Source organism: Orycteropus afer, unplaced genomic scaffold (genome assembly GCF_000298275.1).
Source record: "Orycteropus afer afer isolate SDZICR_OR568_19922 unplaced genomic scaffold, OryAfe1.0 scaffold00026, whole genome shotgun sequence".
In the NCBI taxonomy this organism is placed as follows: domain Eukaryota; kingdom Metazoa; phylum Chordata; class Mammalia; order Tubulidentata; family Orycteropodidae; genus Orycteropus; species Orycteropus afer.
The window spans coordinates 2,677,313-2,697,194 of NW_006921613.1; the positions used below are offsets into that span (position 1 = coordinate 2,677,313).

The 19,882-nt window shown below is 38.5% G+C and overlaps 1 protein-coding gene across 1 annotated transcript in view; it reads right to left on the reverse strand.

Moving 5' to 3' along the window:
* Window positions 1-19,882, reverse strand: part of UNC13C (unc-13 homolog C) — a 903,686-nt gene that overhangs the window by 338,506 nt on the left and 545,298 nt on the right. Inside the window, exon 18 of the mRNA XM_007935152.2 lies at window positions 3,458-3,543. Within this exon, the coding sequence (XP_007933343.1) occupies window positions 3,458-3,543 (86 nt within the window). The remainder of the gene's footprint in view (window positions 1-3,457; window positions 3,544-19,882) is intronic.

Sequence of the window (19,882 nt, forward strand, 5' to 3'; positions counted from 1 at the left end):
TGGCCTGGCAGGAATAGGCCTTGGGTTACTGCTGGTAATCCTGTCTTCCCCTTGTGGGATTAGAGAAGGTCAGAACATGTGGCCTCCTTGCCGTTTTTGCATGAACAAAATGGGAAAAATGCAAAAAGAAAAACAAGGAATGAGGTTAACCATGAGAAAAAAGCAGGAAAAAAATAAATTAAAAATAAAATTTTCAACCAGGAACAGGGAAAAGAAAAAACGCTGAAAACTAGTACCTGGGAGGGGAAGAATAAAGAATAATTTTAAAAAGGACAAAAGTATTAATAATAATAGTAGTTTTAAAACAGACAAATAAAAGCAAACCAAACACCAGAAAAAAGCAAAAAAGCAAAATAAAAATAAAAAAAGAGAAAAAAAATCGGTGGAGGGCAGGGCACTCAGGCTTTGTCGAGCACACAGACTGGAATGGAGTTCCTGCCACCCCAAAGGGTGGGAGTAGAGGATGGCTGCACCTCCGTTTACCATGCGACTGCAAGGTGTAAGAGTAACAAGAGAAATGTCGCACCTTCTCAGTCGTGCAGGTCTGAAGTGTCCTTGGGGTTGCTGGCAAGCAGAACCTGTTCTCAAGCCCATGGAATCTGGAAGAGTGCTGTCTCTTTAAATATCCAAAATGGTCAAGCCACCTGTAGCATTCAAAATGGCGGCGTCCTCCAGACAGGCAAAAGTCCACAGCTCAACCTGCCTTTCTCTTCACCTACTCTGTTTATACCTGAGCCACCAGAGAAGTCCTCCATGCAGTCCCTGGCTAGCAGAGTTGATTTTCAGGTTAATTCTTGGGTCCTACCACCACTCAGCACTCTCCAAGCTGTCTGTGCCATCAGGATCATTGCCAGACTGCCATTCCATGTGTCTCCTTTTTTGGTATTTGTATACAAATTCTTCTGCTAATTGGTGTTTAGTCCACTTCTATATTCTTCCCTTCAAGGTTCAGGGGTCTAGGATTATCTTCTGTCTGTGTTAATTGGTTTCCCTTTTCTTTGTTGAAGAGGATCTGTGAAGTCTTTCTGCCTAGTCCGCCATCTTACTGGAACTCTCAGGACAAATCTTGAGACATCCTTTGTGCTGATGAACGTCACACCATTCCTCTTCAAATTGTCATTCATGGCATTAGTAGATTATATAGTTGTCTGACTCCAAACGGCCAAAACCCATCCATTTCAGCCCACTAATTCCTAGGATATCAATCTTTATGCATTTCACTTCATTTTTGACAATTTCCAATTTTCCTAGATTCATACTTTGTACAGTCCATGTTCTGATTATTAATGGATGTTTACAGCTGTTTCTCCTCAATTTGAGTCATGCCACATCAGCAAATGGAGGTCTCGAGAGCATTCCTTTATCCATATTACTAAGGCTGGTTCTACTCTGAGGAGGTAGCTCTTTCCCAGTTATATTTTGAGTGCCTTCTGACCTAAGGGGTTGATCTTCCTGCACTGTGTCGAACAATATTTCCAGGCTATTCATAAAGTTGCCCAGTGATGTATCAGACAGTGTTTCTCTGCTATTCTTAAGGTTTTCCCTGACCAATTCTTTAAGAAGTATATGAGCACTTCCCTCTTCCTTGTCTGTCTCAGTCTGTAAGCTATGTTGAAACATGTGCACCATGTGCAACCCTGCTAACGTTTGAATCACTGGTGGCTCAGCCTCAAGCCTCACAGGAACACACAGTATGACAAACTGACAGACAAGTTTGTCCCTCTTAGCTCTTCCAAACCTCTCCTCCATCCCCTTACCCCGGCTCTGTCTTGTCCCCAGCTACCCCCCCCCCACTTCCTGCCTCTTGGGATGGGGTGGGGCCTGTCATCTCCCATCTCCCTCCCCTTATCTGGATCCCATGGCTCTGTCTCATCTCCAGCTTTTCCTCCACTTCCTTTCAACTTGCAAGACCACAAATGTTTAGCTTGAACTGATTTAAGTATTCTGGCCTTGTCTCCACAGTTCTTTGTATATGGTTACCCATTTGTAATTTGACTCAAGTAAACAAACACATTGAGTTTTGACTAAGGCTTAATGGATACAAAGTAGACAGACAAAACACCTGCCCTCAAAAGCCTTCTCATCTTGTGGAAGAAGAAGATGCATAAACCATACACTGCAATCCAATTTACTCCCATACTTTGTCATGATCTTTCAGAAAATGTGAGTGGAAATTCAAATGCAACAGCCACTGAATGGCACACTTTAAATAGGTGAACTGTATGGCATGTGAACTGTATTCCAATAAAGCTGCTACTTTAAAAAAAGTCAAACAAAAATTTCTTGTCTCAAAAAGTTAAGATGTTCACAAAACTATTACTTACACTTTGATCTTGGACCTGCTTTGTGGTGATACAACCTCAGAATTCTGATACTGTTTTTATATTATATACACATGTGTTAATCTATAATCAATAAGCATCTGCTCAAAGTTACCAATGCTATACTCACAGCATGCCTAATTTCGTTGTTAATTAATTTTTTGAGACTTAAATTTTTTAACATAAATATTATATACAAATAGGTATATTTAGTTTCTAATGGCTCAATATATATTTGTTGAATAAGTGAAAAAAAATTTCTTTCTATTAGGTTATAAGGAGCTCTGGTAGTGTAGTGCCTAAGGCACTTGACTGCTAACCAGAAGGCTGGTGGTTCAAACCCACCAGCCACTCCTTGGAAGGAAGGTTGGGCAATCTACTTCCATAGACTTCCATAGTGATACCACCTCGGAAACCCAAGGAGGGGTCACTATGAGTGGATCCGACTCCATGGCACACAACAACAACAACATTAGGCTGTAAGTTTCTAGGAGCTTAAATGGCATAGTGCCTAAGGCATTTAACTGCTAACCAGAAGGCTGGCAGTTTAAACTAGAAGATCCGAATCCTAGATTGGGTTTATTTCTCTACTACCAACTCTATGTGTACTCAAAGAATATTTACAGATTTGTTTAGCTGAGAGCTGTTTTCCCTGTTTCGTATCTTATGATCTGGCCTTACTCTGAGTGGTGAAAAGCCTTCGTATCATCCTTGAGCAAACTTTGGTCATATTTCTAACCTGCCTAGTTATGAATACTATTTTCAAGTCCACACAGACAAATATTTGGGTGAACATAACTCACCTACCCCTCAATAGGCTCTTCTTTGGTTAATGCACTGCCATAAAATATTTCTGCATCTGAGCATTATCCTACAAGTGAAATCATTACGATCCTGAAGCTTAGACCACCTGATTTACAGTACATGTACTTTTCAAAAGCATTTAAATAGTTTGAGATGTTTATGTTCCTACAATGTGGCATTAAGTTTTAAAACGGAATCTCTCTTATCTTCACCCTAAATATTATCACAATAATCAGTTTGAATGTATCAATTCCTTACATTTGAAACCAAGAATACAAAAATCACAATTTAAAGAAAACATAAATTCTATTAACATAGATATTTGTAATTACCTTCTAGTGCATATTTCATATCTTGAGCAAAGAGGGTCCACATAATCTCAGCACTTACTTTTCCCATGTTCAATTCTTGAGGAAACCTAAAGCCAAACACATTTTATCAGTGTAAGGGAGAGGACTGTGCTTAGAAAAACACACCCCAAAATCATTATTTTACACATATGTATCACAGTTATTACATAGTCATTATATATATATATATATATATAATAGTTATAACTATATTATATGTTATATTAAAATAAGGCATCATCAGAGCAAAAAAAAAAAAAAAAACTCACTGCTTCTTAGTCGAATTTGACTTATAGCAACCACTTCTTGGTTTCTGAGGTGGTATCTCTACAGAAATAGATTGCCCGGTATTCCTTCAGAGGAGTGGCTACTGCCAGCCTTCTGGTTAGCAGTCAAATGCTTTAGGCACTACACTACTTGAAGGACCAAACTGGCTACTCTAAATTTAGCTAAGACACCCTGAAACCTCAAAGATGAATTTCACTTGCAGACCCTACACCCTCCCCCGCCTGGTGAAACCTCAACAATAAACTGCCAGCCTGCAGACTCCATCCAAACTCTCCCCAGCCTTGTCAGAAACACAACCCCACTTCCTGGAAACTGCAACTTCTGCAAAACTCGGTTTTGCAAAAGTTCACCAGAGGCCCCTATAAAGGGGGGCAACACTTCCCCAAGGCGCAGCTCTACTCTGCAACTGGCATTGTCCACGTTGCTTCTAGAGTTGACCCTCATGAGCTTTCCTTCAATCAAGCCTGCTCTGATCTGTTGAAGTCAGGGCTATTATTTTCTTTCCTTGCTTTCACTTTAACTTCTGTACTTCCTCACTTTCCTAACACTTCTGAGCTCCCATTGTCATTATATAGTACACAAATACTTCTATTTATGAAATTTCTGTTCAAGAACTTTCATAGGTAGGAAAAAAGCTACCCACTAGAGTATGGTGATAAAAAATTATTGTTGTTGTTTTGTGCCACCGAGTTGGACCTGACTCATAGCGACCCCTCCTTGCGTTTCTGAGGCAGTATCACTACAGAAGTAGATTGCCCAACCTTCCTTCTGAGGAGTGGCTGGTGGGTTTGAACCGCCAGCCTTCTGGTTAGCAGTCAAGCACCTTAGGCACTATGCTACCAGAGCTCCTTAGTGGCAGGAAAATAGATTCTATTACTTGACTGCCAAAGCATTGGTGCCTAAGGCTCCCAATGGTTATCTTTTGTTTCTTTATGTCTGAAGAACCCCTTCAGTTTAGGTAAACATTCCATCCTCCTAGCTCAATCTTGTGAACAGGTTATATGAATCTGAGTAACAGATACCATGTAATACCAAAAGAAAAAAATTACCACACCTCCAGTTCACCCCTGAGCCACTTTCTTACAAACAAGTTTGAGTATGTCCATTCTCTATCTCTAAGAGTGAATTAAGAAAAGTTCCTCAGTCTCTTCAGTAAAATGGCCCTGGTAGACCCACTAATCAGAACTCCAGAACTCTCAGTAAACTTAGGATCAAGATTCCTATTACTGCTGAATATATATTATCCACAAGTGAAATCATTATGATACTGCAGCTTATACCACCTGATTTAAAATACAGTACTTTTTAAAAGCATTTAAGTACCTAAGACCTTTGTTCCCACAATGTGGCAATAATATTTAAAACTGAACCTCTCTGATCTTCACCCTAAATATTATCACAATAATCTGTTTTAATGCATCAATTCTTACATTTAAAACCAATTGGAGCAGCTGATGAGCATATTCAATCTTGTGACAAAGTTCTTAGTAATTTAAGTCCAGTGAAACATGATGACCTAATTGTTCATTATGCTGTAAACATCTACCCTATGCCAATATGTATTTTCTACCCCAACAAATGAACAAATAAGTACTATATACACATATATGCACACACAGCATGTAAATCTTTTCTGCTCTACTAAATATTATACACACATATATGAAATAAATATATAAGAATAATGTATACATATTTTTTTTCTCAAACTAATTTACATTTTTGAATTCAAATCAAGAAGAGTAATATCGTCTTAAAAAAAATTCTGAATGAGATAAAAAGTGACCTAAATAAACATGATCTCAAATAAGAAAAGACCATTTATATACAGACTATTTTAGCTCAACTTTCCACCAAAGGCAGAATATGTTTCATCAATATTTGTTGCTGATTTCTATCAATCAATTTGTCCAACAATGACAAATTATTTTTAAAAAATATAGTTACTTTTGAATCTGTATTTGTACATTTTTTAAATAAATAAAACTCAGAACACTTTCTTATCATTAAAAAAATAATATATATACACTTGATCAAACTTTAAAACCTCTTCAAAAGATACAGCAGATAAAATGAAAGGTAAGTCACTGGTTAGGAAAAAAATACTTGCAAAACACATTACCAGACAAAAGATTAGTATTCAGAATATATAAATGACTCCCAAAATTCAATGATAAGAAAAAATAGCCCAAAATTATTTGAAGGATATTTCAACAAAAAAGATAAGTAGATAGTAACTGAACACATGAAAATATGCTGAAAATCATTAGTCCTTACTCAAAACTCTCTGTCGTTGAATCGGATCTGACTCATAGTGACCCCTCTTTGGGTTTTTGAGGCAGTGTTCCTACAGAAGTAGATTTCCCAACCTTCCTTCCGAGGAGTGGCTGGTGGGTTTGAACTGCCAGTCTTCTGGTTAGCAGTCAAGTGCCTTAGGCACTACGCTACCAGATCTTGAATATATCCCTCCTGAATTTAGAGACCATCTAAAGAATAGCTTTGATGCATTGAACACAAAGGACTGAAAACCAGAAGAATTGTGAGAAGACATCAAGAACACCATCCATGAAGAAAATAAGAGGTCACTAAAAAGACGAGAAAAGAAGAAAAGACCAAAATGGATAGAAGAGACTCTGAAACTTGCCCTTGAGTGGAGAGTAGCTAAAGCAAATGGAAGAAATGACAAGATCAAAGATGTAAACTGAAGATTTCAAAGAGCAGCTCAAGAAAACAAAGTCAATTATAATGAAATGTGCAAAGACCTGGAGTTAGAAAACCAAAAGGGAAGAACACACTCAGCATTTCTCAAACTGAAAGAATTGAGAAAATTTTAAGCCTCAAGTTGCAATATTGAAAGATTCTATGGGAAAAATATTGAATGATGCAGGAAACATCAAAAGAAGATGGAAGGAATACACAGTCACTATACCAAAAAGAACTGGTCGCTCTTCATCCATTTCAGGGGTGGCATATGATCTAGTATCAATGGTACTGAAGGAGGAAGTTGAAGCTGCAATGAAGGAGTTGGTGAAGAACAAGGCTCCGGGAATTGACGGAATACCCATTGAGATATTTCAACAAATGGGTGCCCCACTGGAGGCACTCACTCAATTATGCCAAGAGATTTGGAAGACAGCTATCTGGCCAATCTTTTCTCCATTTACCATGATGCTGCTTATTGGCCAAGTTGGGAGGATTTTTGTTTTCTTTATATTGAGATGTAATCCATACTGCAGACTGTATTCTTCAATCTTCATCAGTAAGTGCCTCATGCAGTGTCCCCTGGTCCTGTTCGAATGACAGCCTCCTAGCCTCCTGGTCAATGTACAGGTTCCTCTTGAGTACAATCAAGTGTTTGGGAATTCCCATCCTTCTCAATGTTATCCATAATTTGTCAAGATCCACACAATCAAATGCCTTTGCATAGTCAATAAAACACTAGTAAACATCTTTCTAGTAGGAGCTCTGGTAGCTTAGGGCCTCAGGCACTTGACTGCTAACCAGAAGGCTGGTGGTTCAAACCCACCAGCCATTCCTCGGAAGGAAGGTTGGGCAATCTACTTCTGTAGTGATACCGCCTTGGAAACCCAAGAAGGGGTTGCTATGAGTCAGGGCTGACTTGACGGCAGATACCAACAACAACAACATATTCAAGATCATATTTTGGCTCTCGTGGACTTGTTTTAATTGTCTTTAACTTCAAATTGAACTTGCATATGAGCAGTTGATGGTCTGTTCCACAATCAGCTCCTGGACTGGTTTTGGCTGAACATACTGAGCTTTTCCACTGCCTCTTGCCACAGATGTAGTCAATCTGATTCCTGTGTGTTCAATCTGGTGAAGTCCACGTGTACAGCCACCATTTGTGTTGTTGAAAAAAAGTATTTGCAATGAATAAGTTGCCGGTCTTGCAAAATTCTACCATGCGATTTCCAGCATTATTCTGTCACCAAGGCCAAATTTTCCGACTACCAGCGATTCTTCTTTGTTTCCAACTTTTGCATTCCAGTTACCAGTGATAATTAACACATCCTGATTGCATGTTCGGTCAATTTCAGACTGCAGAAGTTGGTAAAAATTTTCAATTTCCTCATTTTTGGCTTTGGTGGTTGGTGCATAAATTTGAATAATAGTTGTATTAACGGGTCTTCCTTGTAGTCGTATGGATATTATCCTATTACTGACAGCACTGTACTTCAGGAAATATCCTGAAACATCCTTTGTGATGATGAATGCCAGGCCATTCCTCTTCAAACTGTCATTCCCAGCATAGTAGAACACGTGGTTGTCTGATTCAAAATGGCCAAAACCAGTCCATTTCAGCTCACTAATGCCTAGGATATCAATCTTTATGCATTCCATTTCATTTTTGACAACTTCCAATTTTCCCAGATTCATATTTCGTCCATTCCATGTTCCGATTATTAATGGATGTTTGCTGCTGTTTCTCCTCAATTTGAGTGGTGCCACATCAGCAAATGGAGGTCTCAAAAGCTTTACCTCATCCATAAAAGTAAGTCTTGTTTTGCTCTGATGTTGCAGCTCTTTCCCAGTCCTATTTTGAGAGCCTTCTAACCTAAATGACTCATTCTCTTCCTCTGTATTAGACAATGTTTCCAGAAGTTGCACAGTAATATATCAGACAATGTTTTTCTGCTATTCATAAGGTTTCCCCTGGCAAATTATTTGAGAAGTGGATGTTCTCTTCCTTCTTCCTAGTCTAGGAAGTCAGCCACAGGGATCCAGGTGAGTAGAGGGAACCCAGGACACACCCCACAAGCAGCAAGGCGGGAAGATGGGAGCAAGGAGAGTATAAAGGCTAGGGGGACCAGGACAGAGCGAGGAATCAGCTGCAGGGATCCAGGTAAGGAAAGGTTGGAGAGATTTCCAACAGGTAAGGGAGAAAATTTTGTCTGTCAGTTTGTCCTACTGTGGTGATGTGGTGCTGTGAGTCTTGAGGCTGTGCCACTGTGTTTTAAACCCAGTGGGGTGCACATGGTGCACAGGTATCAGCTGGGCTTACAGACTGAGCCAGACTAGGAAGTTAATAATGTTTATAGTGGTTTAAATCATAATTACGTAAAATTGGAAACTATCAACACCTTTGGCCTGATGCATGGATTAATAAATTGTAACACATTTGTACAATGAAATACTAAAAAAAAAAAAAAAAAAAAAAACCCACCACCACATGCACTACCATGGAGTCAGATCTGACTCACAGCAACCCTCCTTGGGTTTCTGAGGTGGTATCACTACAGAAGTAGACTGCCCAATCTTCCTTCTGAGGAGTAGCTGGTGGATTTGAACCTCCAGCCTTCAAGTCAGCAGTCAAATGCCTTAGGCACTATGCCACCAGAGCTCCCAGTGAAGTATAACAATATGGATGAGTATCAGATGACTTATGCTAAATGAAAGAAATCAGACTCAAAGGTTGTTCACTGTATGGTAGAAGCTCTGGGGGCATAGTACCTAATGCATTTGACTGCTAATCAAGAGGCTGGCAGTTCAAACCCACCAGCCACTCCTCAGAAGGAAGATTGAGCAATCTACTTCCACAGAGATGCCTCCTCAGAAACCCAAGGAGGGGTCACTATCAGTTGGGATTGACTGGAAGGCAGTGAGTTTGTTTTTTGGTTTTATTAAAAAGTCAAAATATAAGGAGAGAAACATCTATGGTTGTCAGGGGTTAGACATGGGGAGAGGGATGGACAGTCTGAAGAAATTTTTGGTCTGACAGAAATATTCTATGTCTTAATTTTGGTGATGTTTCCTTGCCTGTACATTTCTTATTACTAAAACTCTGGTGGTGCAGTGCTTAAGCACTCAACTGCTAGCCAAAGAGTCAGGGGACTGAACCCATCAGCTGTGCTGCAAGAGAAAGATAAGGTACTTTGCTTCCATAAAAATTGACAGCCTCTGAAATTCTATGAGACAGTTCTACTCTGTCCTACAGGGTTACAAGGAGCCATGAGTTGAAATGAGGGGCAATGGGTGTTTGGTTATATGGTTTGCTTTCTACTTCTCATCGGTTTTTACTTATGGGGTCATCACAAGTCAGGATGGACTCCAGGGCAACTAACAACAACAATAACATCTTTTACTTTCTCTGGTTTTAACTTTTTTCTTTTCTACCTTAAGAAGGTGTTATGGATTAAATTTTGTCCCTCCAAAATGTGTGTTACAAACTCTAACTGCTATACCCACAGATGTAATCCCATTTGGAAATAGGGTTTTCTCTGTTATGTTAATAAGGTCATATCAGTGTAGGAAGTGTCTTAAACCCAACCACTTTAGGGATATAAAAAGAGAAGATAAAGCAGAGAAGTAGGCAAACTAACCCAGAATTATATTTAGGTAACTCGTTTTTGGCCTTTCATCCCAACATGTAAAGTATTTAAGATATAAATCTTTTATTAATTTCTTTTAGCTGCATCTGAAAAAAACTGGTATATTTTCATCATTAATGCAATCAAAATACTTCTCACTTCCAATCATAATTTCTTAATTTCCAAATTTTTGGGGATTTACTAAGTATTTTTTCTAATAACAAGTTTTGCCTTAATTAGACTAAGATCAAGGAATGTACTTTGAATAATTTCAGTCTTTTGAAATTTGTTGAGACTTTCTCTACATCCTAGCATACAGTTAATTTTGGTATTTGTTTTCTATCTCTTTCTCCTCAGAAACACAAGGAGGAATTGCTTTGAGTCCAATCGACTAGAGGGTATTTGAGTTCAGCAGGTTTTTCTTACTGAACTTCATTTGGTTGTATTCTTCTGTACTATCTTCATGCTGCCAAAATATCTCTTCAGTTGTGTCTAACATATTATTAAATCCACATATTGTATTACTTCCACATATTGTATTAATTCATTTGTAGTTTTCTTCTAAAATTTCCATTTGATCCTTTTAGTAGTTGACATTTCATTGTGTTTTCATTCTGTAAATTTCTTACTTAAAAAAAAAAAAACTCACTGCCATCCCCTCAGTCCCAACTCAGCAATCCCTCCCTGAGTTTCTGAGGCGGTATCACTACGGAAGTAGATTGTCCAATCTTTCTTCTTCTGAGGAGTGGCTGGTGGATTCGAACCGCCAGCCTTCTGGGTTAGCAGTCAAATGCCTTAGGCACTACACTACCAGATCACCTTTTAATAAAAACAGGGATTCAGACCAGTAAGTGTAGGTCTACATTATGTTCATACTTATTTCTAGAATGTAGCCCCCCTATCAGTGGCCTCAATTATATGCCTGGAATGTTTACTAGGACCCCTCCACTGTAGACCTTGAATGGCAATTATTCCCTGTTCCTGTATACAGTTTCTGAGCTGCTGTTATCTGTCTTGCTTCTCAGGCTCTCAGTGTTTGCTTTCAAATGCAAAGTCTCACTATCTATTCATTCACAGACAGACTCTATTTGCTTTTTTATTTTATATAATAAACATATTTACTTAAAAATTGTGAAAATTCCATAAGGAAACTATAGAGCGAAAAGTTAGAGATAGTTATGTGAAAAAAAGTGGTTTTAGCATAGCAAGGATTTTGGGAAAACAGTGTAACAACTATTCATCACTGGTTCTAACAGCAGTTTACTTGTGATGGAGGAGGACCATTACTCCTGTGGCCTCTGTAGAAATGAGGAGAAGCAGCATCATAGAGTAGGGAACTTGGTGGATGCTGTAAATGATGATTGTTGTTGTTGTTATTTGCCGTCAAGTTGGCCCAACTCATAGCGACCCCTTCCTGGGTTTTCTAGGCAGTATCACTACGGAAGTAGGATTGCCCAATAACTACCGTGGTATCAGGAGCTCTGGTAGCATAGTCCCTAAGGCACTTGACTGCTAACCAGAAGGCTGGCAATTCAAACCCATTAGCCACTCTTCGGAAGGAAGGTTGGGCAATCTACTTCTATAGTGATACTGCCTCGGAAACCCAAGGGGGGGTCTCTATGAGTCAGGTCCGACTTGACAACATGTAACAACAACAACAACATGATGTTCAAGGGAGCTCTGGCGGCTTAGTGCCTAAAGCATTTGATTGCTAACCAGAAGGTTGGTGGCTCAAACCCACCAGCCACTCCTTGGAAGGAAGACTGGGCAATCTACTTCTGCAGAAATATTGCCTTGGAAACCCAAGAAGGGGTGGCTATGAGTCTGATCATCAACTTGACAGCAGTGAGGTTTTTCTTTTTCTTTTTTTTTTTTTTTTAATGATTAGGGTTTTTACATTGTTGTTGTTGTTGTTGTTATATGCCGTCGAGTCGGCCCGACTCATAGCGACCCCTCCTTGGGTTTCCGAGGCAGTATCACTACGGAAGTAGGATTGCCCAACCTTCCTTCCAAGGAGTGGCTGGTGGGTTTGAACCGCCAGCCTTCTGGTTAGCAGTCAAGTGCTTTAGCCACTATGCTACCAGAGCTCCTGGTTTTTACATTAAGTATGATTAATTTTGTAGCCATAAAAATTAGCAATGTTTCTCTTTTACAATAGAATTAATGAGCTTTAATATACATGTAGGATTTTATTTTAAAGGTGAAAAAACTCATGATCTTTACAATAAAGCAGCAGCGAAAGTCAATCCTCACCCTGAGTCAGAGGAGACATAAAGGTTAACTTCGATCACATTCATTTTTAGACTCAGAGATACTGGATATTAAGAATCTTCCTAGAACACAAAACAAATCAATGACAAAAACAGAAATAGAACCTATGCTACTGACTATATTTATTCTTCATCTTTGTTTTGAAGACATACCAAAAAAATGCTCAAGCATTGAAAGCATCTTAAAAGCTGTTTTTTTTTTTTTTTCCTGTATTAGCCTATTGGTTTTGCATTAACATATATACAGGTCAAGTTACTGGTTTTGTATTTTATCTAACAGTGTATTTTCATGAAATAACACATCTTCTTTATTTATTTGCCAATTGCTCCCTCCTCCTGAGAGGTATTTTTGTAAGCATGCCAATTTTTCTTTCTTTTTTTTAAATATTGTTGTGTGTGTGTGTGTGTGTGTGTGTGTGTATATATATATATATGTATATGTATTAGTATATATATATATATATATATAAGCATAGCCGTTTACAAAAATACCTCCTCAGGGGAGGGTGGTGTTGTTGTTGTTTTGTGCCATCGAATCTGACTCAACTCATAGCGACCCCTCCTTGGGTTGTCGAGGCAGTATCACTATGGAAGTAGATTGCCCGACCTTCCTTCCAAGGAGTGGTTGGTGGGTTTGAACCGCCAGCCTTCTGGTTAGCATTCAAGTGCCTTAGGCACTATGCTACCAGAGCTCCCCAGGGGAGGGTAGAGTTGGCAAACAAATGTAGAAGGCATGTGTTATTTCTGTAAAAATATGGTAGTTCCTATTATTCATTGCTCTTACTGTGATCTGCTTCTACACAAAATAAACCTTTGGAGTATAAGATATTAATCCAATTTCTGTTTTAGTAGAGATTTTGCTTCATTAGCAACTCTGGTGGCATGGTGCTGAAGGCATTTGACTGCTAACCAGAAGGTGGTGGTTCAAACCTACCAGCTGCTCAGTGGAAGGAACATGGGGAAATCTACTTCTGCTAAGATTTAGTGCCTCAGAAACCCAAAGGAGACCTTTATGAGTCATATCTGACTCAATAACAGTGACTTTGGGTTTTGGGGTGTTTTTTTAGATAGAAATACTGGATTTTCTATCATAGAAAATGATCTCAAAGCTTTTTATATAATAGTTCTACAAGTTCTTATGTAGTCTATACTTTTATTTTACTTTAAAATCTATGGTAGTTTTGGTGCTTTTGGAAGTATTTCTTTGGCTCTTCCTTACATACTAAAAAACAAAGAAAAAAAATTACAGTAGTCTCTTTGTCTACTTTGTCTCTAGTTTGTCTCTTTGTCTCTAGTCTCTTCCTCTTTCATTATATTCTCTATATTAATACACTTACTTTATCTTTTAAGGAATCCTTGCATGGGCAGGACAAGCAGCTAACATTCTTGACTACTAACTGAAAGGTCAGAGATTCCATTCCATCCAGAGGCTCCTTGGAAGAAAGTCCTGGTGATCTACTTCAAAAAACTGAAAACTCTATGGAGCAGATTTTCAAAGTGGAGGCTTGTCAGTAGACACCATACTAATTCCTTCTAGCATTTAGTGTCTGAAAAACTAGGTACAGCAGTTTGAATTAGGGATTCTTTTACTCTGAAAAGCTCACTGAGTCAGAGTGCACAAAACTCAGGAGTAGGATTAGAAAGGAGAAAGGGACAGGGGAAAAAAATAATAAGCACAGGACATCTACCCTGTGGAGCACAGACAGGCAAGTGAGAAAGGCATCGGCGACCTCCCTGGGGGAGTGCCGACTGTCAGGTGAGAAAGGCCATACAAGACCTCCCTGGGTTAAGGAAGAAGACACATCACACCAGCATACCAGCGACCAGACCAGCATACCAGTGATCACCACAAGGATTGACCTTCAGCACCATATTTTATCAGTAACTTGGGTTGGCTGGGTATGAGCAGGAACTTCCAGTGCTGCTGAAACCCGAGCAGAGAGTCCACTGGTGCTACACGAGGATGGGCTCAGGGAGGTGCTCCCACAGCAGATCACTGAACAGGCTTAGGTCAGCTTTTTGGCACTGAGGGGCCTGCACTTCGCTTTGTCAGTAATACTGGGACCACTGGGTGTGAGTGGGCACTACCCTGACTCCAGCACCACTGAAATTGAGTGGATCTTTGGCGTCACAAGTGGGAAGGCCCAAAGAGGAAATCCTGTGGCAGATCACAGTGTGGGCCAGTGACACAAGTGTGCGGGCCCTGGGAGGAACTCCCACTGCAGATTGTAGTGTGGGCCGGTGCCGCAAGTGGGAGGGTCCAGAGAGGAACTCCCGCTGTGGACCATGGAGCCAGGTAGTTGCCTTGGGTTATCTTTTTGGCACCAAGGGGCCTCAGGAGCTGGGTTTTTGCATGTGTCTGAGCCTGGTGGAAAGTGGTGACCCCCTAAAAACTGGAGTCTTTGCTGAACTTGGAGCTGTGGGCCTGTGAATAACCATACAATATCATCATTAGAAGCCCACTCAAAGTCCTAGAAACCTCCCCTAGCAATGAGGAGCTTTCCTTCTTTCTCTCTTCCACTCCTACCTTCTCTGCCAATACCTTCACTTATCCAACAGAAGAAATCACATTCAGTCACCATAATACCTCCTGGTTCAAATTCTAAACCCTCTTTATTACAAACAGAAATCCATATCCACACTCCACACAGTGATTCCATCATCACAAAAAACAAACAAACAAACAAAAAAAAAAAACTGCAGAGCAACCTAGCATACCTGAATTAATAACTAAAAAAATAAAATACACCAGTTCCACTTTTTCAAAATATTAAATCATAAAACCAAGACAAAACAAATCAATATATAACCAACAGTTAAAGACAACCTCAAAATGTCTAGGAAACAAAAGGCAAACTCAAATCAAACAAACAAACAAACAAACAGGACAATGCATTAGAAGCAAAACCACAAACAAAGGTCTCATTAAACATGGAGGAAAAAGGAGGTAATAGAAATATCTGAGAAGGAATTTAGAAGATATGTTTATAGAGCTTTACAAGAGCCTAAGGACACCCAAACAGAAGCAAGGAGAATACAGTTTCCTGGAAGAACTCAGGAAAATTATTCAAGAACAAAATAACAAGATTAATGCACAATCAGAACTCACACAAAAATAGCAGTTAGAAATCCAGAAGATGAATACCAAAATTACAGAATTACACAACACAGTAGAAGCACAAAAGAGTAGGGTTAGAACTGGCTGAAGAGCACACATCCCAACTAGAAGACAAATCCCTGGACACCAGTCTGTATGAAGAACAATCAGAATAAAGATTTAAGAGAAATGATGAGAACCTAAGAATTATATGGGATGACAGGAAAAGAACCATAAGACTCATTGGAATTCCAGAACAAGAAGAGGCAAAAAAACAAAAACAAAAACAAAAAAAAAAAACTGTGGAAGAACTACTAACAGAAAACTTCCCCCATATCATGAAGGAAGAAAAGATATCTGTCCAAGAAGCTCATACAACCCCACACAAGATAGATCCCAAGAGAAAAACACTGAAGCATATTATAATCAAACTCTCTAAAACCAAAGACCAAGAAAACATTTTGAGCGCTGCCCAGGACAAAAGAAATATTACTTATAATAATCAGGCTGAGCTCTGATTACTCAGCAGAAACCATGCAGGCAAGAAGGCAATGGGACGGCATATATAAAACACTGAAGAAAAATAACTTCCAATCAAGAATCCTAAATCCAGCCAAATTATCCATCAAATATGAGGGCGAAATCAAGGTATTCCCAGACAAACAGAAATTAAGGGATTTTGTGAAAACCAGACCAACCCTACACGAAATGCTTATGGAAGTCCTTCCAATAGAGAACCCACAACAGAGATCAACAAAATCAGGATATATGGCATCAACACTAAAACCAAATCAGAACTAGAAACTTAAAACATTGTACACTAAAAATCAAGGAAGTCAATCAGTACACAACAACAGCAACTAACCTATTAGAGGGGGAAAAACATCTAGGTACAAACTTCCAAATGGAGAGGAAAACAAGACAATGTCTTCACAGAATGCAGTGTTCTAAAAATGTAGAGACAAGAATTCACTCCAAGGTAACCACAGAGAAAATTAACAATCCCCCTAAGCAAATCCACAAGGAAGGAAAACATATGGGTTAAATAAGCACAAAACCAACAATAAAGAAGAAAAGAGAGGAAGCATTAGGCAACAAACCAAACTCAGCACAGAAAAGTATGTGGACCAAGGAAACACCAACAACATGACCAAAAAAAAAAAAAACCTCAATAGGAATGACAGCAAGCAATTCATACCTATCACTACACTCAATGAGAATGTACTAACTGCATCAAACAAGAGAATAGAGTGGCAGACTGGATAAGACTCATCGATATGCTGCCTACAAGAGACCACCTTAGACACAAAGATAAAAAGGAATTAAGAGTTAAAGGATGGAAAAAAAATATACCAAGCCAATGGTAACCAAAAAGGAGCAGGAGTGGCAATATTAATTTCTGATAAAATAGACATTAAGGTGAAAACCATCATAAGAGAGAAAGAAGGACATTACATGATGCTGAAAGGTCAATTGACAAAGAAGACATTACAATAATAAATATTTATGCACCCAATGAAAGTGCTCCAAAATATGTGAAGCAAATATTAACTGAATTAAAAGGGATAATAGACAACTCTACAATAGTAGTAGGAGACTTTCACACACCACTTTCAAAGAGAGACAAGTCAACTACAAAAAAAACCTCAACAAAGATACAGAAGAAGTCAACAATACAATCAAATACAATCAACCAACTCGAACTCATAAACATATACAGAGCATTTCACCCCACAAAAGCACAATTTACATTCTTCTCCAGTGCTCACGGATCCTCCTCCACAACAGACCATATGTTAGGACATAAAACAAGCCTCAAAAATTTCAAAAGCATTGCAATACTACAAAGCATCTTCTTAGACCACAATGCTATAAAACTAGAAATTAATAATAGGAAAAGCAAGGAAAAAGCATCAAACATATGAAAGCTGAACAACTCTGCTCAAAAACTACTGGGTAATAGAACAAATTAAAAATGAAATAAAAAAAATTCCTAGAAACAAATGAGAATGAAGATACATCATACCAAAACTTATGGGACACAGCGAAAGCAGTACTCAGAGGTCAGATTGTAGCAATAAATGCATACATCAAAAAAGAGGAAAGAAGCAAAATCAACACTCTAACCCATCAACTCCAACAAGTAGAAATAGAACAACAAAAGAATCCTACAGTATCTAGAAGTAAGGAAATAATAAAGATCAGAGCAGAAATAAATGAAATAGAAAACAAACAAACAAACAAAAACCCAGAAAATCAACAAAACAAAAAGGTGGTTCTTCAAAAAGATTAATAAAATCAATAAACCACTGGCAGATCTAACAAAAGAAAGAGAAGATTCAAATCACAAGAATTGTAAACAAAAGGGGTGTCATGAGAATAGAACCAACTGAAATTATAAAGATACTGACAGAATATTATGAAAAACTGTACTCCAACAGATTTGAGAACCTAGAAGAGATGGACTAGAATCACAAGGCCTATCTAAACTATCCCACTCAGAGATAGAAAACTTGAACAGACCTATTACAAAAGAAGAAATTGAACAGGTCATAAAAATAAACTTCCCACAAAGAAAAGCTCTGGCCCTGAGGGCTTCACTGGAGAATTCTATCAAATATTCAGAGAAGAGTTGACACCTATGCTACTCAGGCTATTCCAGAACATAGAAAAAGATGGAATACTCCCAAACTCATTTTATGAAGCAAGCATAACACTAATACCAACACCAGGGAAAGACACCACTAGAAAAGAAAACTACAGACCAATACCCCTCATGAACATAGATGCAAAAATCTTTAACAAAATCCTAGCCAACAGAATCCAACAACTTATCAAAATATTAATACACCCTGACCAAGTGGGATTCATACCAGGTTTACAAGGTTGGTTCAACATCAGAAAAACAATCAATGTAATCCATCACATAAACAAAACAAAAGAAAACACTGAACATATGATTCAATCAATGCAGAAAAGGCATCTGAGAAAATCCAACATCCATTCCTGTTCAGAACTCTCAGCAAAATAGAAATAGAAGGGAAATTCCTCACATAAAAAAGGGTATATATGCAAAGCCAATGGCCGACACCATTATTAATGGAGAAAGACTCAAGGCTTTCCCCTTATGAATGGGAACCAGACAGGGATGCCCTTTATCATAACTTATATTTAATATTTTATTGCAAGTCCTGGCCAGGGCAATAAGGCAAGAAAGAGAAATAAAAGGCAAACAAATTGGCAAAGAGGAACTAAAATTATCTCCATTTGCAGATGATATGATCCTGTACATAGAAAACCCAAGGGACTCAAAAAACAAAAACAAAAAGCTACTGGAACTAATAGAGAGGTACAGCAAAGTGGCAGGACACAAGGTCAACATACAAAAATATCAACTGGATTCCTCTACACCAACAAAGAGTCCTCTGATACAGAAATAAGGGTAACAATACCATTTACAATAGTTACTAAAAAGATAAAATATCTAGGAATAAACCTCACCAGAGACACAAAAGACCTATACAAAGAAAACTACAAAACACTGCTACAAGAGACAACAAGGGCACTACATAAATGGAAGAACCTACCTTGTTCATGGATAGGTAGACTCAAAATTGTGAAAATGTCAATACTACCTAAAGCCATTTATACATTTAACCCAATCCCAATCCAGATTCCAACAAAATTTTGTAAGGACATGGAAAAAGCAAGTACTAATTTCATATGGTAAGGAAAGAGACCTTGCATAAGCACAGTACTTCTGAAGAAGAACAAAGTGGGAGGTCTCACACTCCCAGATCTTAAGAACTGCTATTCACCCACAACAGTCATAATAGTATGGTAATGGTACAATGATAGACCAATGGAACAGAATTGAAAGTCTAGATATAGACTCATCCATCTATGGACAACTGATCTTTGACAAAGTTCCAAAACCCATTAAATGGGGGAGAGACAGCCTCTTTAACAAATGGTGCTGGCAAAACTTGATATCCACCTGCAGAAAAATGAAACAAGATCCATATCTCAACCCTTACATAAAAACAAACTCAAGCTGGATCAAAAACTTAAATGTAAAACCCAAAACTATAAAATTCATCAAAGATAAAATAGGGGCAAATCTGGGAGCTCTAATTTATGGCATAAATAGACTGTCAAGCATAATCCAGAATGTGCAGGAGATAGAAGAGAAGGTAGATGACTGGGACCTTTTAAAAATTAAATTCTTATGTACATTGAAAGACTTTGTCAGAAGGGTAAAAAGAGAACTTACAGAGTGGGAGAAAATATTTTTGCCTATGATACTGCCTCGGAAACCCAAGGAGGGGTCGCTATGATTCGGGTTTGACTCGACGGCACATAACAACAACAACAACAACATGACATATGTGACAAAGGACTTATCTCCAAAATCTATAGAAAA